Consider the following 23,896-nt stretch of genomic DNA (forward strand, 5'->3'; position numbering starts at 1 on the left):
GTGTCCCCACACCGGGCAGGAGGGGCGAGCACCGGGATCCTCTCCTGCACTTTCCCTGGCTTGGCGTGTGCATGGGAAAGGGAGGTTAGAAGGAAAGCACGGGGTAGTTGGAGGCTGAATCCCTTACAGCATCGCCGGGGATGAGGGATGGAGGCTGGGCAGAATAGAGTGGCTGAGATTGGGTTATTCAAAAATGTGAAATTATTTGGAAATGGTCTGAAATTGCTCATACGTGATGTGTAGCTATCAGAGCCCAGCCTGAGAGGTCACAGCACGCAACCCCTGAGCCACGCGGCCGTGCCCTTCCCACAACCAGCAATGCCCGTGGCAAAACTCCCAGCACAACCTGCTGGCACTGCGTGCTGGGGCTTCTTCTTGGAGATTAAAACAGAGAAGTCGGGGAAAAATATCCTCCCTTCCTCCCGGCCTTCCCTGTTTATCACCAAGAAGCAGAAAACGGCAATCCCCCCTTTTCCCCCAGGCACTGCTGGGGTGCCACAGCTCCTCTTTGCCACTCTTTTTGATGGCAGCCCCAAGGAATGGCTCCTTGTGGCGGTGCTGGGAGGCAGGATGTGGCCCTGTGAGCACCCCAGCTCACACGTGAGGATGTCACTGGGAGGTGTGAGGATGTCACTGCGAGGGCTGGCTGGATGTCTCGAGCTTGTCCTGTCGACATCGTGGTGCCTCGTGGCTCGGGACATCTCCCGGCACCCTCCAGGTGTGACGTCCCCTCCGAGCACCCAGCGGCCAGGGGAAGACCCCGTCCATCGCTGGCCCCCGTGGCTCCACGCGGGGCCTGGTGCTCTCAGCTTTCCTGTACCAGTGAAAGTTAAGCCGTGGAGGAAAAACGTTGCTGTATGTTATAGAGGAAGAGAGGTAAAAAGGGCAGGAAATTTGCACCATGTCCATTTCCCCTTGGCCCTGGGCCGCTGCTCATTCCGGATTTGGGATTTGCGTAGGCAGAGTTAAAAATAACAGGGGTATATAAAGAAAGGCTCACAAGGCTGTGCTGGCCCCATAACAGCCAGCCCAGCAGCCCCAGCCGCCAGGGCACGGCCAGGGCTCGGGCCGGGAGCGGGCGGAGATCAAAGCGGGATGCGGGATGCGGGATGCGGGATGCGGGGTGTGGGATGCGGGGTTTGGGATGTGATCTGTGGTTCAGTGGGGCAGGAGCGTGTGCTGAGAGCAGTGGGCACCCAGCTCTGGCAGCTGCAGGACCTGGCGATCTGTAGGGCTGGTGGCTCTGCCCCCATACCTGCCGGGTCACCCCTGGGGTGCGCTGGCACTCGGGGAGCACCCAAGGGAGATGGGGACGTGAGTGCTCCTGCGGACAGACATCTCCCCCGAGCCCTGTCCCCCCACAACATCAGCTTTGTGGTGACACTGGGAGGGACCTGAACCAGCTGCCCCAGCCGGGGGGGCACAGAGGGGGGGCCCGCAGTGGTGCTGAGGCACTGACACCCCCCAGACCCCCAGTCCTGGTCGTGTGCCCCGGTGCTCCCCGGGCCGGGGCAGGCAGGGCGGACACGGCAGCTCGCTGGGCCGGTGCAAACGAATCTGCCCTCTGTGCCCTGATAACATTGTGTTTGTTGTGGAGCGGGAAGAGCCTGCCAGCGCACGATAAGAGCAGATGACTTTATTCTGGACCTGCTCCGGATTGAATTATGCTTTAATTTCATTTTCGGTTCCTCTTTTCTTTCCAGGAGGGGAAGGGGGCTTGGGGGAGATGGGGGGCAGGTCTGGGGGCTCCCGGACCCTTCCCCAGGCAGCCCAGCCCCAGGCAGGGGGGAGGACAGGCAGCAACACCCAGCCAGGTCCGCGTTGTGCTCTCAGGAAGCCTCCACATGTCCCACCAGCCCGGGGTGCTCCGCTGCGTGCGTCCCCACGGCACCTCCCCACGGGACCCCTCCTGTGCCCTGGGGGCTCCGGGTTTGCCTCCCACCGAGACAGAAGCTCCCTGGGCTGTGACGCTGGGGCCGGTGCTATAGGGGCTCCGGGGTTCCCCATAGGAGAGGGGGCACTTTGGATGCCCCAAATGTCCCTGGGTTTGCCCCAGCCCCCAGCCCCAGCTGGCGGGCACTAGGGGGGACGCAGTGCCGCTGTCATCCAGCACCGGGTGTTTTCTCTGGTAGGGGACTCCCCTGCGTCTCCCGAGGTCTCTCACGGCAATCTGGGCACCGATGCCATCTCTGGCAGTGCCACCAGCCCCCTGTGCCCGCCAGCACCCCCCCGCTGCCATCCATCCCGCTGGGACTTGCCAGGAGCAGGGATAACCCTTAACCCTTTCTTCCTGGGCCATCGCCTCGGCGCGCAGCCCTCCCCACCCGCTGTTTGCTCTCCCGCTGAGCTGCTGTTTGATCTTGTCTGATGCCATCTACTTTTACAGCCTGCTGCAGCGGCGCGAGAGATAATTCGCGTTTCCTAAACGGGCTTCTGTCAACAGCGGGCTGCGCGCACGCCGTCTGCCTCCGGCCGAGCCCGTTCGCCTCCGACCAGCCCCAGCAGAGGCTCCCGGCACACAAAGCCCTCCCGTGCCCTTGTCCTTGCTCCCCGTGCCGTCAGTCCCCGTGGTGTTGGTTTTTGGGCATGCTGCTGCTCCCCTCCATGCTGTCCCTCCTGCCAGAGCATAAGCACCGAGGGTTTCCTGGGGAATACCTCACATTTGGAAGAAATATTGGCTGTAAAAATGAGCCCGACCTGCTGGCGACACCTCTCTCAAAATACGCCAGCGCTGCACGGATGCAGCCAGCAAAACTGCCTGGAAAGGGGGAAAACCAAGTGGACCTGGTGCCCGTCTGCTCTCACTTATCTGTAAAAGTCTGGGGCAGGAACTGCCTCGCTATTAATTATTATTTGGGCAAGAAACAAATAATGGGATTAGCTGGCAACTTAAATAAGCTGCTCTGGGGGCCAGGCTAGCAGGGATTTCAGGTGATGCCCACACACTTCTTGGCTTCCCCAGTTCAGAGGCAGCTTTTTCGGAGGAAGAGCTGCGCAGCCCGTGCGTTTCGACCCGCTGGGTGGCATTGCCAAACCTGCTGCCTCGCCAGGCTGAGCCCCAGCGCGTGCTCTGGAAATGAGGGCAGGGATTCTTGGTAAAAGGGGGAAGATTTAAATCGTTGTTGTTCCACTGGATTACTGAAATAATTTATTGCAACGCTCCACCCTTATAATTAAAGCGCGGTGATGAAAGCAACTGGTAGGGTGGCTTTGGATCCAGCAGCAGAGCGTGTGTGTGTGTGTGTGTGCGCGCCTCACCTTCGGTGTTTATATTTGTTTTTTTTTAAATCGACTCCTCGCTTCTGAATAGCGAAGGGCAGCAGCCTGAGTTCTTAGAAAGGTATCTGGGGATGGAAAGCCCCAGAAAGCAGGGAGACGGGCTCAGGGAGATAAGGGCTATTGCTTCTGGACAAACGCAACAGTAACCGGGCCATTCCTGGTACTGCCTGGAGGGAGGCCAAGCGGAGGAGGTCTCCCAGTGGGACCGGGACGGCACAGAGCCCCCCGAGGAGGCTGCCTGGTGCCCGGTTTCCCCGTGCTGTGTGTCCGTGTGCCCGCTCGATGTCAGGGAGGGGGGACCCCCTGCTCCCTGAGCAGCCCCCGCTGTGGGAAGCTCTCAGGTGGACAGCACCGTGCGGGGGCTCCATGGGGTGGGCAGGGTGGCACCGCAGCCCCCTGCCCTCCGTGGCAGGGCACAGGGGGCTCGGCTGTGCTGCGGGTCCCTAGGCAAGGCAGGCAAACGTCCCGTGGGGGCTGCGGGGCGAGATGAAGCGAGGCAGGCAGGGTGCCAGCCCCCCGCTGGTTATCTCTGCTCGCACACGCACCCTGCGCGCGGCCAGATGGGAGCTGCTGCGCTCTGGGCTGCTGATTGCCCCGCCGACGGCACCGGCACGGGGGGACACGGCCTCACCGACGCCGTTACACGAAGCGGGCGGCACGGGGGGCACAGCACCCCGCAGCGCTGCCTCCCACCCCAGCGCCGGCACCCATCGTGGTGGCTCCTTTGCTTGGTGTTTTTTGGCACAACCACTGTGCCCAGCTCGCCGGCCCGGGCACCCGCTCGTGTCCACGCACAGCAGCTTGGAACAGCCCCAGGGGTGTGGGTACCTCCTGTGGGGCAGGGACACCCCAGCCTTTGCGCTCCCTGCTCACCCCATGGGCAGCACATGGAGAGCCCCCAGGGACCCAAACCAGCACCCTGCTGGCCCGCACTGTCCTGGGACCCCCACCCCGGGACCCCCCTGTTCCCACAGCGGGGCAGAGACCCCCCCACCTCGCCGTGCTCTCCGGGCACCGGCAACCGGGCAGGGATCGGGGCATGGATAGGGACCGGGACTGGGGACACGGGCACGGATAGGGACCGGGTCTGGGACCCCCTACCCGGTCCCGTCGGGGCACCCCCACGGGGAGGCGTGGCTAAACATGAGGGGGGCGTGCCCACAGCCCTGCCCAAGCCAATGGGGAGGCCAGGCGGTGAATATCAATGCGCGGCGGGCCAATGGGGGCGCAGCCATGCTGTTAACAGCTTAGGGGCGCGGGGCGGCGCAGAGCAGCGCTGCCGCCGCCGCGGGGAGCGGAGCCGGGCCCCGCGCACCGCGCTGCCCCCAGCCCGCTCCGGCCCCCTCCCGGTGCCCGGTCCCGGCCCGCCATGGCGGCGGCCGTGGACGAGAGCGCCCTGCCCTCCATCTCCACCTTCGCCAACCTGCTGCCGCTGGAGGAGCGCCCGGCCGATATGCTCCACGTAAGCACCGGGGAAAGGGGCGGGGGGTGGGTGGGGGGCACCGGGTGGGTGGGGGGCACCGGGCTCGGTGCTCAGCCCCACCGCCGAGCCCCCTTCCAGCCGTCGGAGGGCGCCCCGGGGGTGGCGGTGCCGCCCCGTCGGAGGGGTTTGGGGTCCCGGTGCACCGGGCAGGGGGGGGCTGCAGCCGGCCCTGACGCCCCTCTCCCCGCAGAGGATGCTGCAGCAGGACGGCCCCGCCGCCGTGAAGCGGGAGGAGGACGACTTGGGGAAGTTCGTGGATTTGGATTTCATCCTGGCGCACACCAGCAGCGGCGGGCAGGGACCGCCCGGCCCCAACTACCCCCTGCCCGAGACCCCGGAGAGCTGCGGCACCACGTACGATAGCGACGGCTCCTACCCGACTCCGGGCAAGTTCCCGGCTCCTTACCCCGAGGGCCAGGGCCACAGCTACGTGGCCGAGCTGCTCACCCCGGACCTGCCCGGCCACTGCGACCTGCAGCGGAGGGAGTACACGGAGCTGCGGGTGCCCGGCGGCCCCCACCACCATCACCACCACCACCACCCGCCCCTCCACCCGGCCCTGAGCCGCCCGCTGCCCCTGGACCCCTCGCAGCCCTTCGGACCCCGCATCAAGAAGGAGCAGCCCGAGGAGCGAGCCTGCATGCTGGGGATGCCCGGTGGCGACTACCTGGGGCCGGGCGGCGGCGAGCACAAGCCCCCCCGCATGGCGCCGGGCCCGGTGCCGGGGCCACCGCTGCCTTACCCGGGCTTCGCCCACGGCCGTCTGGCTCCCCCCGAGGAGCCTCTGCCCGGCACCGACCCCCACCTCCTGGCCGACCTGCCGCCCCACTACGCCGTGGCCCCGCACCGCTACGCGCCCCACTTCGCCCCCCAGCCGCCGCCGCAGTTTCATGGACACTTCAGTGTTTTCAGGGAGCCCCTCAAGGGGCCGGGGCCGGGCCCGGGGGGGCTGCCGGGGTTGCTGGTCACACCGCCCAACTCTCCGGTGCTGGAGTATTTCCCAGCCGGGGCCCCCCCCGAGGACTGCAAGCCCAAGCGCGGCCGCCGCTCCTGGGCGCGCAAGCGGACGGCGACCCACAACTGTGAATACCCGGGCTGCGGCAAGACCTACACCAAGAGCTCCCACCTCAAGGCGCACATGCGGACACACACGGGTAAGGAAAGCCCCGAGGGGGCGGCAGGGGTCGGGGCGGGCTCGGGATGCGCGTGGAGAGGGGCCGGGGGACCGCGGTGCGGGGCGGGCGCAGCCCCGGAGCAGTGCGGTGGGAGCGGGGTTGGAGGCACCGGGGACGCCCGCGGGGTCCCTGCTGTAGGGGAGCTCCGAGGGGGCGTCCTGCTGTCGGTTTGGGTGTGTTTGAGGGAGCCCCCAGCCCAGTGAGGTGTTTGTGGGGTCCCAGCGGTGGGGCCGGGCTGTGGTGGGCAGTGAAGATCAGGGAGACCCCGCAGCCTGCACTGGGGGCAGGGGTGCTCAGGACCCCGTGTTGGGGCAGGGCAGGAGTGCACAGGGATCAGGGCACGCAGTGAGATGTCCCCCGGGGTATAGGGTTCCCTGAACGACCGCATGGCCAAGCCCCGCAGCTGGGCTGAGGACGAACGGGGAGGGGGCCCCAGGGTGGGCTGGGGGTACTGGTGCGGCCCCCCAGCGGAGCTGGGCTGCGGTACACGGTGAGGATCCGCAGCAGGGACAGGCAGGGGAGCAGCCACAGCTTGAAGCCGGGCAGAGACACATGGAGAGGGGGTGCGCAGGGCCCCATGGTGGCACGGGGGCACGCAGGGTAGCAGTGGGGAAAGCGACAAGATGGGGGACAAAAGGGGGTCAGGTGAAAATGGGAGTCAGGGGAAGGTGCGTGGCATAGGAGTGGTGGGCAGGGATCCCCTCAAAAAGCAGGGGAGGGCAGGGGGACACGGGTGAAGGCCTGTGGAGGGTCGGGACCCCTCCTCCATGTGCCCGCTGACCCCCCTCTCTCCCCCGCAGGCGAGAAGCCCTACCACTGCACCTGGGAAGGCTGTGGCTGGAAGTTCGCCCGCTCCGACGAGCTGACCCGCCACTACCGCAAGCACACGGGGCACCGGCCCTTCCAGTGCCACCTCTGCGAGCGGGCTTTCTCCCGCTCCGACCACCTCGCCCTCCACATGAAGCGGCACATGTGAGCCGTGCTCGGCCTCCCCCCTGCCCCAGGAGCAGCTCCTCACGGTGTAAATAGCGTTGGGCCGGTGCTGGGGAGCAGCCCAGCCCCTCTCCGCTTGTAGCTGATAACTCCTCTTCTCCTCCTGCCCCCGCTGTTGGAGCTGGGCTCGGCTGCGTGCTGGGGAAGGAAGGGCTGCTTTTTGGGGTGGAGGTGTGGGGAGCAGGGCTGCGGGGAGCGTCTCCTGCCCGGGAGCCACTGGAAGGTCTGGTGCAGCAGGGGTCTGTCCCCAGAGCTCCTAGCTTGTATTTGGCAACAGCTTTAAAAATTAAAAAACAAAAAAATCCTCCCTGATCCTGGCACCGGGGACTGTGGTGGCTGACAGTGGCCGAGCTCCTGCTGGGGACCTGTGTCCCGTGGCTCTGCTCTGCTTGGTTGTGGCCTTCAGAACAAACCTCCTGGCCCCAAAGCCCCGAGAGGATAAGGTGAGGGTGGGATCTGATCATGGCTCATGGGTGGAAAGGTTTGCAGGGGTCGGCAGCACGGTGTCACCTTGCACAGGGAGAGAGGGATGCTCCCGATGCCAGCTTGGGACCCTGCTGGGTGGTCCCGTCCCGGCTGATCCCACAGTTCTGTGCCTGGGAGCCCAAAGTGGCTCTCATCTCATGGTCTGCTTTAATTTGTTTTGTTCTTCCCCTCAGGATGACACCAGGTACTGCTGCAGCTGCCTTCCCCATGCTGCTTTTTTTTAAACTTAGTGTGTAAAGGACAGTGAGTCCAGCTATGAATGCCCAGGTCTCTGCTATACTTGAAACTTTCTTAGAGGGAAAAAAGAGAAAACTCAAAAGAAAATGAGTCTTTTTATGTGCAGCTTCTGCAAAGCGAGTTGTAAATTAAACAAAGCAGTAATATATAATGTTTCTGTTTTTTAATATATTTTTTTTCTTCCGGCTGGGAACACAGGAGAGTCTCGGCTTTGGGAAGTGCACTGTTCCCGTCTGTGTATATTGTTAATTAACATTTCTCTGCTTGGGCACGTTAGGTCTCTCGCACTCCGAAATGTTACTTTTCTTTATATGCAAACTGTTGAAATATTGTGATCTGCTGTATAATAAATAAACAAGATGTAAACTTGAAAGAGCCAGGAGAGTTTACTTTAAAGCTTTCTTCTAAGAGGAGTGGGTGAGGCTGGGCTCGCTTGTCAGTAAATATTTACATCGATGTTCATTTCTGCTTAAGTTAGCTGCGGAGGATCGATGGGGGAACGCCCAAGCCTCGGCATCCGAGCGGCATCTCCTGTGCAACAGCTCTTGAGTCACCCCACTTCCCCGTGCCTCAGTTTCCCTAATCTGCAGATGGGGCAATTGCGGCACAGGGATGGCGTGACCGGTCCTGCGGTGAGTCACTGCCGAGGGGAATGGCAGCCGAAACCTTACGGCAGCCTCACCGGCTCCGGCACCTTCCCTCTGTGCTCTGTCCCGCTGTCCCCAGCAGCAGGAGCCGTGTGGCACCGGCCGTGCTGTCCCCAGCAGAAGGTGGGTGCTGGCCACCCGGCCCCGTGCGCTGTCCCTGCTGTCCCCCCCTTGGTGCTCAGGTGCTGAGGCTTCCCGGCGCTAATGGGGGTGACTCAGCAGCAGCGTGCTGGCAGGTCCCGAGCTCAGCGAGCAGGTCTGGCTCCATCCCGGCCTCCCTCCCTCCCACGGCTGATTACCCGTGATGCACGCAGCCCTCCGAAGGCCGGGGCTTGCCCGGACCTGATGCCGTGTTGGGAGCGCACGCTGCGGGCTGCGCGGTGCCCTGGCCCCCAGCATCACCCTGCCCGGGGTGGTGGCATCCTCCTGGGGCTCCTGGAAATTGGTTGGGGCTGGGCTGTGGTCCTGGAATAGGGCTGGGCTCATCCCGCTCCTTCCCCGTTTCCCGCTGGCGGCTGCGGTGAGCTGGGCTGGAGGAAAGCGGAGAATGGCAGAGCGGGGAGCGGCTCTCCTGGGGTCTGCCCCGGGCTGGTGGGGTGCCACCAGGAGGGTGGCAGCCAGTTTTTAGGGCTTTGCATCTTGCCCGCAGGCATGGGACCACGGGGCTCCATATGCAGGTGTCACCAATCCACTTGTCCTTTCTGCAGCCGCCTCCACCCTCGGCTTGCCCCAGTTTCTGAGGGGTGTGCGCGTGGACGTGACTGTGCCGGGACACCGGGGACACACCATGGGGCACTGGGCACATCTTGCTGCTGGGACCCCTGTGCCCAAGGGCAAGGGCCTGACACCAGCGGGACACCCGGAGCAAAGTGCCAGGGCTGCTGCCTCTTCCCCAGAGACTTGTTTGAAATGTCACATGGAGGGAGAGGGAAAGGTGTGGGCTGTTTGAATTAGCGATGAGTCAGGCTGGCAAAGCCAGATGGGGAGAGAGTGCGTGCCTGCGTGTTTGTGTGCATATAAGTAATCTCTGGCTTTGTGTTTTTATTATGATTATTATTTTTATTTCCAGGGGAACGATGAATTTCTCCAACCATCCTGTCCCACTGGAAAGGCTGGCTCTGCTGTCCTGTCCTCCCCGAGCATCCTGGGAGCCGGAGTGACAGTCCGCGGCTGTTTTGAGGCTGGGCTGTGAGATCAGAGCACAAACCAGTTCTTCCTCGCCTTTCATCATCGCTGCACTGGGGCGGGAGCGGGGCCTGGCTCCGTGCTCACTGCTGCTGCCTCGCACGGGGCCGAGAATGGGGCTGGGGGTGCTGGGGCTCCCGTGCCGTGGGTGAGCTCCTACGGGCACCGGTATGGCCGGGAGCCTCACCGGGGCGAGGAGTGGCCGCAGTGGAAACGGCAATTACACCTAATTTGTTGTTAATAAAAAACACCCTCTCCCAATTGCCTGGCCAAGATGCACTGACCGTTGGAGAAGGGAGTCCGGTCCTTTCCCTGGCAATACCTGCCCTGCAAAGTGATGAGGGCAGCAAGAAAACAGCCTCGGGAGCGCTGAGAAACGCTTTTTTTGGCAGGCGGGTGCTGGGGAAGGCAGGGTTGGGGCACGATTCTTGCCAGGTGAGCTGGAGAGCGCTTTGCCCTGGCCTGGCAGGGGCACGTGGGTCCCAAAACACTCCGGTAAAGCAGGTGGGAGCCTGCTTTGCAGGAGACGTGGCACCAACACTGCATCCTGCTGCCCCAGGATGGTCCTGAGAGGGGCAGGGTGCTGGGGTGAAGGTGGCTGGCAGGGCAACACCACAGTGCCCATGCTGGGCCATTATACCCCCCCAACATCCAGCCTGGGCTCCCTTTCTCCCAAACCTGGGCTCAGGCTGGCCGAGGCCCCCAGGACTGTGGTAGAAGGCAAAACTGAGGTCCCTGACCCTCCTGCCCCAACCTTATGGCCCAGCCAAGCTGGGGCAGCCCAGCGGGGAAGGAAGCAGTGAGACATGGAGCAACAGGGCCCAGCACAAGGCTGAGTCACGGCCACAGCGTGGCCAGCTCCGTGCAGTCACCTGCTGGCAGGATTGGGCCCCAGGGAGGGTCATGGCTGTAGGGGGGAGCTCCTTCATCAGGAGAAGGGGTCACGGGTCTGGGGAGATGGGACAGGGATGCTGCATGTGGGATGGGGCCCAGGTGCTTCAGGATCAGGGGGGATGCTGTGGGCAGCGAGGTGATGCAGACCCATGGTGGTTTTACTCTTATTTCACCTCCTGGGAATGGAGCAAAGGAAAGACACTCCCGGGGCTGGCGTCCCGTCCCCACCATGGGGGAAAATCCAGCAGCCAGCCCCCGCATCCCCGCTGCCGGGCCGTGGGGTGGGCCAGGCGCCGCGATAGCGGGGCCGTGGCTGTCACCGCACCCTTAGGAAACATTTGGCTTCAGGCACCTGAATCCACGGGGAAGCGATAACTCCCCAGTTCGCTCGCCCTGCCTGGACCCACACCTGGTGCTATCGTGCCTTAGTCACACACCGAGAGTTTTTCCACTGCTGGGCCCCAGATAACCTCCTCCGCTGGCCGCAGTGTTTGCACTTGTCCTCCTCCGCTGGTGCCAGCCTGGGGGACACGCACACCTCGAGCTGCAGTGTGCAGACACGCACACCTCTGGCCTGGGGCCACCGCGGCCGTGCCCCGAGCCAGGCATGGGCAGAGCATCCTGCACCAGGACCAGGTGCCTGAGGGTGACCGAGCTCTCCAGCTGTGCCCCTTTGCTCGGTGAAGGCTGTGAAAGCTCCTGGATGCAGCGATTGCTGCCCAGAAACCACATCTCCGGGTTCCTGTGAAAGCTGTGCTAATTGCCTGGCAGCTGATCAGGTCAGCAGAAGCTCCGTCCTGATGAGTTTCACTTGCAGGTCCCTACAGCTCCTGGTGGGACACAGCCCCGCGGTGACACCCACGCACGTGGAGGTGAGATCTGTCCTCCACGGCTGTGCTTTGTGAGGTTAAGATGGTTCTGCCACAGAGAGAAGAGCTCAAAATGTGCTGCTGGCAGTTTATTGAGGGGAGTGAGCAGACTGCAGCACCCCGCGGCAGGGTAGGGCTGAGAGTGCTGGGGATCCAGCAGAGAAAGGCAAGGCTGGAAGCTGGGCTTGAGTAGTTCAGGCATAAAAGCAGGGGTTAAAATTAAAACTCAAGGACAGGAATGGCCATCTGTCTCTGGATTTTATATGAGAATTGGCTGTGTTTTTTAGAAGTGCTGCTGAATAGCTTCGTGAATAAACTGTGAATGACCTGCAAGCGAGGGGCTAAGAGAGATGCTCCTCCTCTGATGGTGAGGAGCTCTTCAAGGTGAGGAGCTCCCTGAGGCAACTGCCAAGCTCTGCAGGGAGAGCAGGGGTGAGATGGGGCCGGCAGCCTTCCTCTGAACACAGTGCTGGAGTCTTGTCTCCCTCTGCAGACCCACCTTGGGGAAGAGGGGACACCACCTCTGGGCCAGACTCATTAACAGAGAAAGGAACGATTAAAAAAGGACCAGGAAATGAAGTGGAAAGTTGTATGACATCCCAGGCCAAACCCAGCATGCCACATCTGGGCAGTGCACGTGGGACTGGTCCCGGCGAGCAGGAGCATCGCGGCACGGCTGGAGGAAAGAGGCACCTCGGGCAGGTTGTTATGGTGGAGATCCCAAAAAGGCTGACGAGTGGCACCCTGTTACACGGGACTGCTGACAGCCTGCAGCCAGAGGCAGCCTCTGGCTCGGGAGGTTCCTAAACCACAGGCTGCTGGAGCCGCGAGCAGCCACACACGCTGGCACGGGCAGGACTTGGATGGACACAGCAGAGCTGAGAGCAAACGGGCCAGGCGGGAGCAGCCTTGGGACCGGCTCTGTCCTTGCCAGGCTGCTGTGGGAAGAAGGGCCGAGGTGCTGAAAGCCACCCTCATTAGGGGTGGCAGCAGGGCGGGGAGGGATAAATGAGTCCTGGGGACAACAGGCAGTGCTCCAGAGGTGCTGAGAGCTCCTGGTGGGGTGCACTGATGTGGTCCCAGTGGATGGTGCTGGCTGGGTGCTGGTGCAGAGCTGAGATGGCAGTCTCCGTGGGGAGGGACTGCCAGCAGGATTGGGATGGTGGATGGCGCTGGGAAGCTGTGTTCTAGAACCCCTGCAGCACAGCAGGCTTCAGCTCGTCCTGCTGAAACCTTGTGCTTGGGACAAATTACCACTGGGCAGCCTTGCTCCTGCCTCAGTGCAGAGAGAAGGAGACTTGTGGAGATCCCTCACAGCCCCGTACTGCTGCTTCCTCCTCTCCTCCCACTCCCCCCTTTTCCTTCTGCGTGGAAGAGGAAGCAAGGCAGCCCCGTTATTAAAACTTTCACTTCTGCCCGCAGACTCAGGTACGAGCTGCTGCTCCGCAGCTCTGCGGGACGGTTCCTTGCCAAGGGTGACGGCGAGGAACGCGTGCTCCGTCAGGCGACGCCAGGAGCTGCGGCCCCAGCGTGCGATGTGGGGCAGCGCCCGCCTGGCTCCCAGCCACCTGGCACGGCCACCAGGTCTCTGTTGGGTGTGACGGCCACGCTCAAACACCGGGGACAGGACCAGGGGATGGAAACGCTCCTTGGGAGCCCCGTGGAGCCCTGAGCAGCCCCGGGACACCATGGAGAGCGGGAGGGCTGAGTGCTTGGTGGGACATGGTGGGACATGGTGGGACATGGGTGGGCTGCCCTCTGCCATCGCTGGGGGCCTGCCCCAGCCCTGCTCCGTGGTCCCTGAGCCCAGCCAGGCCCCATGGTGCTGCCAGGCAGCAGTGCCCTGCCTTTGGGCACCGCCACCCCGAGGTTTTTGGGGTGTCCTGGAGGAAGGAGCCCGGTGCGGGTGCAGCCTGGACATGGCTGTGCTGCCACCTCCTGGCGCAGCACCGAGCCGGCCGGCAGCGTGCTGCCCACCCCGAGCCGGGAATGAAGGATGAGGGCTCCGGGGGGCTCCGGGCACGGCTTTGGGGCCGCAGCACGGGGGGCTCAGCACCACCTCCCCGGGGCCGGCTGCGAGCCGCCGGGAGCGGGATTCGAACCCGCGACCTTCCGCACTCCCCCCCACCCCCCCCCTTCTATTAACCCAGTGGGTGCGCCCCTAAAATCCTTCCGGGCTCTTCCGGGCGCCTCTCGGCGGGACCGGAAGCGGCGGTGCCCGGAGCGCCGTGAGGGACGCACCGTGCCGCTGGCCGCCCAGCCGGCGCGGGTGAGAGCGGCGCCGGGAGCGGGCCCGGGGCGGCCTGCGGGGGCCTGCGGGCACCGGGGGCGGCGGGAGGGGCTCTGCGGCACCCCCGGGCCTCCCCCTGAGCGGCTGGGGTCGCGGTGTGCCGGCATCCCGGGGCTGGCTGGGTCCCGGGACCCAGTATTGGGCCTGGGGGGGGGGGGAGGCGGCCGGTGGGGGGGGGCAGGAGGAGGCCTAAGAGGGGGCCCGGGGTGGGGGGCGTGTGTATGTACGTGTATATACATAACTATGTGTATATAGGTGCATTATACGTGTATATATATGTATATATGTGTATGCAGGTGTGTGCACACGTGTACCTCCATGTGTATGTGTGTATGTGTGTCTCTGGGGGTGTGCACGCGCCCAGCTGTGTGTGTATCTATGGGTTTATCTATGGGTTTTATGGTGCCAGCCCACACCCAGGGTGTCCCCGCTAACCCCGGCTCCTCGGTTTTCCCCCCCCAGAGCTGGACAGGACGGCGGTGGTCGAGGCGAGCGGGCAGCCGGCGCGATGGCGACGGGCGCGGACGTGCGGGACATCCTGGAGCTGGGGGGAGTGGAGTCGGAGAACACGGGCACCATCAACAAGAAGGACATCATCAACTCAGATAAGGTAAAACGCGGTGCTCCAACAGCTGTGGCTCCTCTGCTAGGTGGTGGCTGGTCTTGCTTGTGGTGGGTGCTTGAAGAAAGGTGGAAAAAAGCACGTTCTGTCATAGTCTGTTTATTTTCACGCTCTCTAGGCATACCCAGAAATGCCTGTAGGGTCCCGCTTCTGTGCTCCCAGTGTTCTTAGGATAGGGGTGTTTAGGATATTTAAGCTGTAGCTGTACAAATGGTGCTCTTGTGAGCTGTGCCTGGCCCCAGAATGTTTTCTGCTGTCTCTAAAATTCCTGTCTTTTGGGGTAAGTAGGAAGTGTGTTTACTATCTAGCCCCCAAGCATATGTAAATAATAAAAAGCAGACCTTTTAGAAGGGCAGAACATTGTCTGATATGGTTAAGTGGTAAATGTCCTATAACGAAGTGCTTAGACCTTGCGTGGGCAAGCTGTTTGGGCACTGGGAAAGCTGTTGCCTATAGGAACGTGGGCAAGTTGGTAAACTGGAAGTTTGCTTAAGGAAGGATGCAGTCACATGCTGCATTATCTGTGGTAATACGCTACGGGATGTTGTTGCCTTCTGTGTTGAGAAGGCAAGGTCTTAGCTGTTCCATGCTTTGCAACACGCTGGGAATGCCAGTTCATAGCTGATTATGAGGCCTGGAGGTGTTTGGAAATGAGGTGGGGGAGATGAAGTCGCCAGGTCTCTGGTACAGAGATGGTCTCATCTGAAGTAAAGCCTGTGCGTTGGTTTTAAAAACAAAACCATGCCCTCATCACCCAAAGTGCTGCTCGACTGTCCTTCCTTGCTTCCACTGAGGTGTTTGTTTCTGAAAAGAAGCATAATGGTTTCACGGCTGCCTGGCTGGGAATAGAGTACGCAGTATATAATTGGTTTAGTGGAAAACTGATGAGTTTCAGTAATTGAAAGGTTGAAGTGTTAAAGTTGCCAGGTATCAGCTGTTTTGATGTCTAGTGAGCCACTCTCTGGCAGGATTCAGCCTGCGATGTGGTGCCACTGAGCGTTCAGAGTTGTGAGTTCTTTGATTTAGATGTGCTTGTCTGTTAGCTGGCAGGGAGCTGAAGGAGTGCTGGTGGATGTCTGTGTCTTTTGAAGAGAGAACCAGATGGGTTTCTTCTCAGATTTGCCTGGCTAATGGTAAAAGAGAGGAAGGGGAGGTGCAGCGAGATGTTTCAGGAGTGTTGCAAGAGGCTGCATGCAGCTGTGAGCGAAACATTTGGAATTTCTACAAAGTACAGAAGCTAAATCACACCAAAGGCATAAATACCCCGTTATCAGATGGAGAGGTAAATGTTGCTAGTAACAGTGCAGCATTTGCTCAGGAAATAGTTCTGTTCTCAATTAGAAAAGGACCAGATTGATGCCTTTAAATCACGGGAGAATGATGAAGTGCTTTCCAGTCCATTAGTGACTGAGAATGTTTTAAAAAAAATTACTAGGCATAAAAACGTTGAAATCAGCAGGATCAGGTAATTTGTTCTCAACTCCTAAAAGAGCTGGCTGAGCTGATCTCTGGCCTGCTGACATTAACTTTTAATAAATCTGGGAACTTTGGGGGAATTCCAGAAGCTGGCATTCAAACAGGGCATGTGGTGACCCACGGGTAACTGCCTTGGTTGGCCTTACATTGCTCCTGGGCAAAGTGATTGACAAGCTGGGAGAAAGGTATTTGATTAGGAGTGAAAAGGTGCTAATGTAATGGATGTCTGCAGTGAAGTTTTATGGGAAATACTTGTAGTACAGGCTGTTAGATTTTTTTCTTTAATAGGGATTTTGAATTTGCTTGGTGAAGGATTTAATATAATTTATGTTACGGTGCTAGTTTTTACTGTTGCAAAATACTCTGATTTCAAAGTCGTTAGTGATATGGTAAACAAGTACATTAAAAAGGAGTCACATGGTAAGGGTAAGGAGTTAGAAAGATGGTACAATTAGACCAAATGCTCTGCATTACTCAGTAAACCCAGCCCACTCAAAGTGTACCTTGATAATGCAGCTCCTAATGTGTCCACTGGAATCCAAAGCTGATTACGTATTTACATGTGGTATGAGGAGGAAAGTGGCTTAGAAACCATCAACTCTGATGAAGTTTTAAGGGCAAGATTGAGTTGTCTACCCCGAATTCTCAGTGTGAAAATGGTATGTCAAAAACCATCTTTGCTGTGTAAATGTGACGCTTGAGGCAGGAATGAGGGGTGACTTCTGTAGGTGATTCTGGTAGTTCTGTCATGGGGCTGCTCTATGAGCTTGATCTGTTGCTGCAGAGCAAGGTGACAGAAACTAAAAGAGAGTAGGAAGACGTTTCTTAATATCTTTAAACGTTTGAGAAGTCACTTAATTAAATTGTTTAATATTTTCATACAGAGACAGTACTTGCCTAGTGCAGAAAGTCTTAGGGTACCAGCCCCTGAAAACTGCAGCCAGCTTTCAACTTGCAACTGAAGTGCATATTTTCTACAACATAGGTGTCCGAGTAGTGGTGAATGCTATCGCTGAAAGCAGGCGTGCTTTGTCTGCTGATGTCTTCCACCAGGAACAGGCACTCTCCTGGAGACACTCAAGGTGTCTGAAAACAGATAGAAGTGAAAACCGGAACAGGGCACCAGACTGTGTGGTTTTGTGTGTTCCCTCGGGGATTGCCATGTCTGAAACTAAAATTCAAATCTTCTGTTTCAGAAAAAATCCAAGAAATCTTCAGAGACGTTGACGTTTAAGAGGCCAGAAGGAATGCACCGAGAAGTTTACGCACTCCTCTACTCTGACAAAAAGTAAGAAAGTGAGAGCTTGTGCTCATCTGTGCAGGTTGGGGGGTAGCCTGGGCTTTTGGTGGCAGGGCAGCATCCACTTGAAATTATGGACAGTCTTGGTTCCAGATTCATTGCCCTTTGTTCTTGGCCCGCTTGTGTTTCTCTCTTAGACTTTGATGTCCAGTGCCTTTCCTCTCTCCTCTGAATTTGAGGAATTTACTTTGTGTATGAGATGAATCGGGTACGGGCACAATAGGCTAGTGCAGACGAGGTAGTGTTGTTATCCTTCTCTATCTAATCCTATTTTTTGGGGGGACTGGGTATAGCACCTGATTATTTTTTTTTTCTCATCAGAGATTCTGCTGCAGCCTGTATTTGGCTTGCTATGAATTCTGCTCTTGCCCCAGAGGACTCTTGCATGGCTTTCCTCGTGATTCTGTTCATCCATGCCGTGTGTTCTGTCCTCCGATGCATGTGACTTCAAATTTATGCAGTGAAAATTATTTCTCTGCCAGTATCTAACAGTCTGCTCATCCTTTCTACCTTAGTGGCTTTGGGCTGTGCTTTAGGTTATATCAGAGGTGATCTAGAGTTGGCTTAGAGGAGTTTGGAGGTAGGTGTTCTTATGCGACCCAGGACTGAAGCATCTTGGAGGAGCTGAGCATATTAGCATTGCAGTCTGGGAAGTGCAAAACCTGGCAGAAAGCTCAGGTTTTCCCACCCTAGACGTTTTGGTGGCAAATCCCACTCCAGAGTGGGAGTCTGAACTCTCTCTGGGTTTGCCCTGGGCTGCTTCCTGCTTCTCTTCAGCCAGTGCTTGTTTCCACCACAGGGATGCGCCTCCGCTGCTGCCAAGCGACACAACTCAGGGTTATCGAACTGTCAAAGCAAAACTGGGGTCCAAGAAAGTCCGGCCTTGGAAGTGGATGCCCTTCACCAACCCGGCGAGAAAAGATGGGGCGATGTTCTACCACTGGAGGAGAGCAGCGGAGGAGGGGAAGGACTACCCGTTTGCCAGGTTCAATAAAGTAAGTGGGAGCACTTCCAAACAGCAGCCTATAAACAGCAGCAGGGAGCTCTCCTTTGTCAGCCTCTTGAATGCCCAGACGGGAAGTTGGTTCTTTTAACGTGTGAAGGCTGAATTCGGTTTGGTAACTGCGTTTTAAATAGCAGTGTGGCCTACAGCTGTGCGACCTCAGACTCTGGAGCCTCCAAATCCTTCAAGCTAAGCGGGCTCAGCGTGTGGTCAGAGCTTGCCAGAGTACCTCTGTGTCTCGGGTGCAGTAACTGATACGGCGAGGAGGCACTGTACCATTTAATTAACTTCTTAACCAACGTCCTCTCCCTGATTACAGGCTCTGGGTAGTAAAAGATATTCTATTCTGAGCGAGACATTGAAGTCAGAAGTCTTGTTATCTTGCCCAGGATGAAAAAATTCACTTGTAGCTTGTTGGCCAAAAAGCTGGTTTGCAGCTTCTTGGCCAAATTCCAGCACAGATACTGAATTACACTGCGTTCCTCTGAAATTGCTCCTGTGGTATCGGCGTGGTGCAGTCCCCTGTTCCTTGCATCTTATGTTAAATTAGCGCAATGTGTTGTTATAATCTCCTGCTGTCTTTTGTCCCAGATGTATCTGCTTTGAGTGGTTAGTGCTTTTGTGTGTATGCACAAAGGAAGCTACATCAAGATTTGTATTTCAAAGTCAGGACCTCAGAAATTAGGAAGGGACAGAGTTAGGGTGCCTCCATAACATAATTTAACCCTCTTCGTGATGCAAACCTGAAGAGGAAAAGGGGGAAAAAAAAAAAAAGCATGTGATCACATGATTCCACAAAAGCTCTGCTTGTGTATAACTGTATACAACATTTCAAGTTTGCAACCCACAGAGCGTCAGCACTAACAAAGCCCGGCTTCCTGCGGAGTTAAGTGCTTGGTTGACCTTGTATGTTAGAAGGCTCCAGCTCTGACTGATGCTTTCTCTTTTGTTGGGACGTTGGTAAGAGCCTCCTGTGGTATCTGTTCTCTGATGTCTAGGGTGGAAGTCTGAAACAGGACTCGCTTAGTCAAGGCACCTACCTAGCTGTCTGTGTGAGACTTTAGGAGTGTAATTGTCTCCAGGACTCTGCCTCTGTAACAGTTTTTGGCTGAGTTCAGCCAAGTTTATCAGAGGGGGCCATGCGTGGTGTTGAATTACATGATTCTTGTTTCCTTAACTTTATCACATACGGTGAACTTACAGGCAGAGAAGTCTTCAGCAAGGCTGCAGCCTTTAGATTAGTGCTGCAGCGTGCTGCCAGCTGCACAGGCACCATTATATAACATTAGCAGCAAGTTGTTACCCTTGCTGTGGATCTGTGGTTGAGAAGGTAGAAGGCACTTGTGGAGTTTTGCAGATATTTGCTGTGTCAGGGGAATTTTATTTTCTTTTCCAGGCTCTTCTGCTGGTTCCTTCATGCATATTTGATACCTCTGCCTGTGTCACTCGCTCCCCTTGATACGAGCTCATTTTCCTGTATAGTCACAGAGTTGTTCTGTGTGACTGTGTAGTCTTATTGGTCACTCAAGCTCTTTAACTTGGCTCCTGCAGCACTGCTCAGTTGCTTTGCCTTTTCTCTGTGCCCCCCATCTCCCACCCAGAATCCCTCCTATCTGTTGTGAAATAAGAGCGCAAAAGCAGCCTCACTGGTGTTGGAGCACAGGCTTGTCTCAGCCAACTTTCTCTTCTTGAGTACTGTTGGTAAAGGCTTAGAGAAAGAATATGAGAATACAGCAGAGGAGCGTTTCTTGCTAGCTTCTGGTGGCGTTTAACTTGGGGCTTTCTGAACTTGGAATCTGTGTTTAATAATAGGTGCGTTCAGGGCAGCAATCTGCTGTGTGAATATTCTATGGCAACGAGTTCTGCAGGTTAATTTTGTGTGGTGTGAAAAGGTGCTTTCACTTTGTTTTAAACTGCTACCTAGGTGTTTCATTTCGTGCCTGTGAGCTCTTGTGTTACAAGATGTAGTAAATTGTCCTTGCTATGTGCTGGGCTCCCCGTACTGCGACACGCATCTGCCCTTTGTTGTTCTCAATTATCCTTTCTGTAGAAATGGCAGGACTATGAGTGCATACTTCAGTTCTAGAAGCACGGCGGGTTTGTGCTTTGGCTATGTTTCTCTTTTTCTAATCATTTTTACCGTTCAGTTTGTCTTTTCACCACTGCTTAGCATTGTGCTGGTGTTTTCACAGAGCTGTCTCATGGCTCCACGATCTTTCCTGAGCAGTTTCAGCTAATTTAAAGCCCATCATTGTGTGAGTTTACAGTGTGAAATGTAGGTCTGAGAGGGGTTTTCTGCACCATTGAATCTTCGTCTCGGCTCTTTCAGGCCCTGCACCATCCTGTCCCTTTCATAAAGCGATCAAGTTCTATTTGTCAAGCGGTTGGATTTTTCTTGCCCCCGTGCTTCCTTGGGAAGCTGTTTGTTCCAGACCCTCTTTGCTCCATTTCTCGCTTCCAGGTTAAATTTTCCATGCTAAATTGGCATTTTTTTTACAAGCCAATTTCTTTGTCTGTATTTCAGCTCTTCTTTTCTTCCCATGGGTATTCTCTTAATTCCACCCAGTGTACTTGAAGCTTGCAGTCAGATCCCCTTTCAGGCTTCCTTTGCTAGGTTCCTTTCTCTTCCAATCTGCCGAGGGAGGGCACGTTCCCCACCCCATTACTCATCCTCGGTGCTCGTCTCTGTACTTGTTCCTATTTCAGTTCATCTTCCCTGAGCATGGGTCAGCAGAGTTCGAGTTGGTATTCCAGACGAGGTCTTGGTGTGCAGCTGACACCCTGCCAGCTTCTGCTGGAAATCCTTCCTGGGAAGAGGGGGGTCATACTTGCATTTTCATGGCTGCGTTGCATTTGAACTGCGAGCTGTCTCGTGGTTGGCTCAGGCTTTGTGTCTTACAAGTGCTCACCTTCTCACAGGAGACTTGTTCCCAGTTGCATGGCCACAAGGTGCTAAAACCTTAAGTGACTTGGACGAGCAACCAAGTAACTCCTAGAAGTTGCAGCTTTGAAGGGTACTGCACTGTGTGAACTGTCTGTGGCTGGGGAAGTGTTTGGGGAACTGCTTTTTGCTCATCTCATTCCCTTCTATAACCAGGCAACCGCCATCCTCCTTTCCATCCACTGCAGAGGGCTGTGCTGGCTCTTGTCATTTATGTATGCTTCTCTAGAAAATATGTTTATCTTGAAGTACCCAGGGCATCCTTACAGTGTCTGATAGGATGGCTCTTCTCCTGGTGGAAGCGGTACTTGAAGGCTGAGGTACAGCTTGTCTCCAAGGGCTGTTCTTCACCTTTATGCTTCTGTGTGAAGCATAAAGATGGGAGAATGGGCCTAACGATGCTGTTTGGGATTCACAAGGATGAGATTTCTGGTGTAGGACTCAGGAGGGCACAGAAGTGTTGAAGAGTGCGTGCTGCTTGTGTGCACACAGTTTTTTCTTGTGGAGGCAGGACCTGGTCAGGCAGACCAAGGTTCTGCTGCGGGAGTGGTGGGAGGGGTAAGGGAGAAAAGCACAGGCTTGTTTGAGCTGCTGCTTCACCGTGTGCTAGGGCTCACAGTAAGCTCTTGTATTGTTTCTTTAGTACTCATGTGTCACTGGTGTGCTTTTCAGAGCCTTTGTAGGCTGGAGGATGTGGTGTGGGTTTGGCACCTGGGATGGACAGTTTGTAGCTCTGCTGGGGAAAGGGTGGATGAGGAAGGGAAGGGCAAAGATTTTGCTGAGTTTACAGGCCTGGGTTGTACAGCACCCAGCCTTTCAATCTTCATGCTTGGTGTGGACAGTGCTGCAGAAGCAGTAGGTTGTGTATCAAAGCAGGGGGTATGCTAAAGGCTAGGAACCACCACTTCTTGTTTGTCCCATTCCTCTCGAGCAGTGAACGTGTCCCAGCCCAGGCAGAGTGGGCTGTCAGAGCGGTTGATGTCAAGGTCTTGGTGCTGCTGTACGGGAAGAATGGAGGGAAGCTGGCCCAGCCTTGGTTTCACTGTCACATTAGCCTGATAGTTGTGAAACCTGTTGTCAGGATGTGGGCTGGTGACTGCCTGTGTCTGCCACCTGAAATAGGTTTCAGCTTACCAGGCGGTAGTTCCTGAATGTCGTGTTTGTAGAGATCCCATATTGTTCCTTATCAATTCCTCTGCCTGTTCTGTTACCCTTCCTATCAGGGTCCTGGCAGTGCCTGCCTGATACTTCTCCCTTTCCTGTCAGTGTGCAGCTCTTGCTCTTGGCTGCAGGCTTTTGGCCCCTACCAGCTGGCCACGAGGCAGTGCTGTAATGAGCTGCCACGTTTCTCTCTTCCCTGCTTAGACGGTGCAGGTTCCCGTCTACTCGGAGCAGGAGTACCAGATGTATCTCCACGACGATGCATGGACCAAAGCCGAGACAGACCACCTCTTCGACCTGGCTCGGCGTTTCGACCTGCGCTTCGTGGTGATTCATGACCGCTATGATCACCAGCAGTTCAAGGTGAGTCCCAGGGGCCAAGGTGCTGCTAGCAACCTGCTGTTACGGCACGTGCGGGGCTTGCTGCACTGCAGAGAGCAAATTACCCTTTATATCAACTTAATTAGGGGAAAATAATGAATTATTGGCAGCAAGGAATATTGAATTTCCAGCACAGGGCATTGCTGCTTGTTTTGTTTGTAATTAAATCCACTGTGACTTGTGCTCATTCCCTGTTGCATTTTATTAGAAAGTTAGCTTTGTCCCTGCCAGGAGAACACTCGTTATTCCCTGAAGATGAGGCAGATGGGGAGTTTGTTTAACTGATTAAATAAGGGTCCTGTGTCCCAGTCCTGGCCCTGGCAGAAAGATCTTCTCCTGGTCCCCGGGGGACTGGGATTTTTCTCTTATACTATTCCTGACTTGTGATCTGACCAGCTGCAGGCTTCTGCTATTTCTCTGAAGTAGGGATCATTAGTAGGCTGAAGATGCAGCCCTAGTGTTGTGATCCCAAATCTCCTGTTTCCCTGCCTCTTGGAGACACAGGGGAATGATATGGTTCCCATGGAACAGCTCCAAAAGCTGGAAGCTCAGGTGAAGAGCATGTAGCAAAATGGAACAACAAGAGTCCGCCCAGCTGGCCAGTCCAAACACCTTCAGTGCTTGCAGTGAGGGAACACAGCTCAGGCTCTGTGTAACGAGGGGTAATGAATGGTTGCAGCTGATACCTTCTTGGTTATGGCTTAAATAGCCATTGTCTGTAGCAGCTCGGAGGAGGCCTCTGGTGTGCTTTTCAGAGTTTCTTGGCCACAGATTTCCTTCTCTTGAGGCAATTACTCTTCTTACATCCTTTTATCTGGAGCAGTTCACTTCTGTAGTCTCCCTAACCCTCAGCTGTAATGTTGGACCCTCTGGTGGGAGTTTTTAAAGCAGTGGCTTTGAACTCCTGGCAGTTAATATGCATGGTTCAGAGGAACTCCCCCTTCCCTCTGGCTCCACAGGCTCTGACAAGGCTCCTTGCTGATCCACCACGTAGGTGTTGTTTCTTACATCCAACCTGACATCCTTCATCCACTGGGTCCTTAGCTGGATCCTGTACAAGGTTTTGCTTGGTTCTTTCATAATGTTGTCCTCTTGTGACGTCTTCCACAGAAACGGTCAGTGGAGGACCTGAAGGAGCGCTATTACCATATCTGTGCCAAGCTGGCTAACATCCGCGCAGCTCCGGGCACAGACCTGAAAATCCCGGTCTTCGATGCTGGCCATGAGAGGAGGAGGAAGGAACAACTGGAAAGGCTGTACAACAGGACACCAGAACAGGTATCTGGGGGAAGAGAGCACCACTGCCACACAAGAACTATGCCAGCCTTGAGTCAGTAGATGGGTGACGTAGGTGGGAAAGAGAAAGGTGATGCTGTTTTCTTGTCCAGTCTAAGTTCTGCTTAGAGATTAAGGAGCTGTGTGTTCCTCAGAGTTTGGGAGGGAGAATTATTTTCTGTCATTCATTCACTCTAAT

General features: G+C 56.8%; 2 protein-coding genes across 7 annotated transcripts in view; both read left to right on the forward strand.

Annotated features, from left to right (window-relative positions):
* Window positions 1-3,832: 3,832 nt before the first annotated feature.
* On the forward strand, window positions 3,833-9,716 carry KLF17 (KLF transcription factor 17). Of its 6 annotated transcripts, XR_014318020.1 has the most exons (6): window positions 3,896-4,741; window positions 4,953-5,916; window positions 6,738-7,373; window positions 8,128-8,423; window positions 9,008-9,234; window positions 9,370-9,706. XR_014318020.1 is itself a non-coding variant. In XM_082765992.1 (3 exons), the coding sequence occupies exons 1-3, from the start codon at window positions 4,649-4,651 to the stop codon at window positions 9,378-9,380; spliced, it is 1,068 nt and encodes a 355-aa protein (XP_082622118.1). In that variant the 5' UTR covers window positions 3,833-4,648; the 3' UTR covers window positions 9,381-9,700. The 6 variants fall into 6 exon arrangements, 2 of the variants coding, with proteins under 2 accessions (XP_082622118.1, XP_082622117.1); XR_014318019.1 differs by having other exon boundaries at window positions 8,128-9,234; window positions 9,370-9,716; XR_014318021.1 differs by lacking the exon at window positions 9,008-9,234 and having other exon boundaries at window positions 9,370-9,703.
* A 3,746-nt stretch (window positions 9,717-13,462) lies between these two features.
* Window positions 13,463-23,896, forward strand: part of DMAP1 (DNA methyltransferase 1 associated protein 1) — a 30,352-nt gene continuing 19,918 nt past the window's right edge. The window contains exons 1-6 of the mRNA XM_082766283.1: window positions 13,463-13,517; window positions 14,001-14,148; window positions 16,833-16,924; window positions 17,736-17,931; window positions 22,246-22,404; window positions 23,533-23,700. Coding sequence (XP_082622409.1) covers window positions 14,047-14,148; window positions 16,833-16,924; window positions 17,736-17,931; window positions 22,246-22,404; window positions 23,533-23,700 — 717 coding nt within the window. The 5' untranslated portion in view covers window positions 13,463-13,517; window positions 14,001-14,046. The remainder of the gene's footprint in view (window positions 13,518-14,000; window positions 14,149-16,832; window positions 16,925-17,735; window positions 17,932-22,245; window positions 22,405-23,532; window positions 23,701-23,896) is intronic.

The sequence above is a fragment of the Aythya marila genome (genome assembly GCF_965140915.1).
Source record: "Aythya marila genome assembly, chromosome: 8".
NCBI lineage: Eukaryota > Metazoa > Chordata > Aves > Anseriformes > Anatidae > Aythya > Aythya marila.

What these genes read in the sequence shown, in the direction of transcription:
- KLF17 (XM_082765991.1), top strand. Translation starts at nt 4,649, where the DNA reads ATGGCGGCGGCCGTGGACGAGAGCGCCCTGCCCTCCATCTCCACCTTC. An exon ending in GCCCGGCCGATATGCTCCAC is followed by an intron (nt 4,742 to 4,952) that starts GTAAGCACCGGG and finishes CTCTCCCCGCAG; the next exon opens with AGGATGCTGCAGCAGGACGG. An exon ending in GCACATGCGGACACACACGG is followed by an intron (nt 5,917 to 6,737) that starts GTAAGGAAAGCC and finishes TCTCCCCCGCAG; the next exon opens with GCGAGAAGCCCTACCACTGC.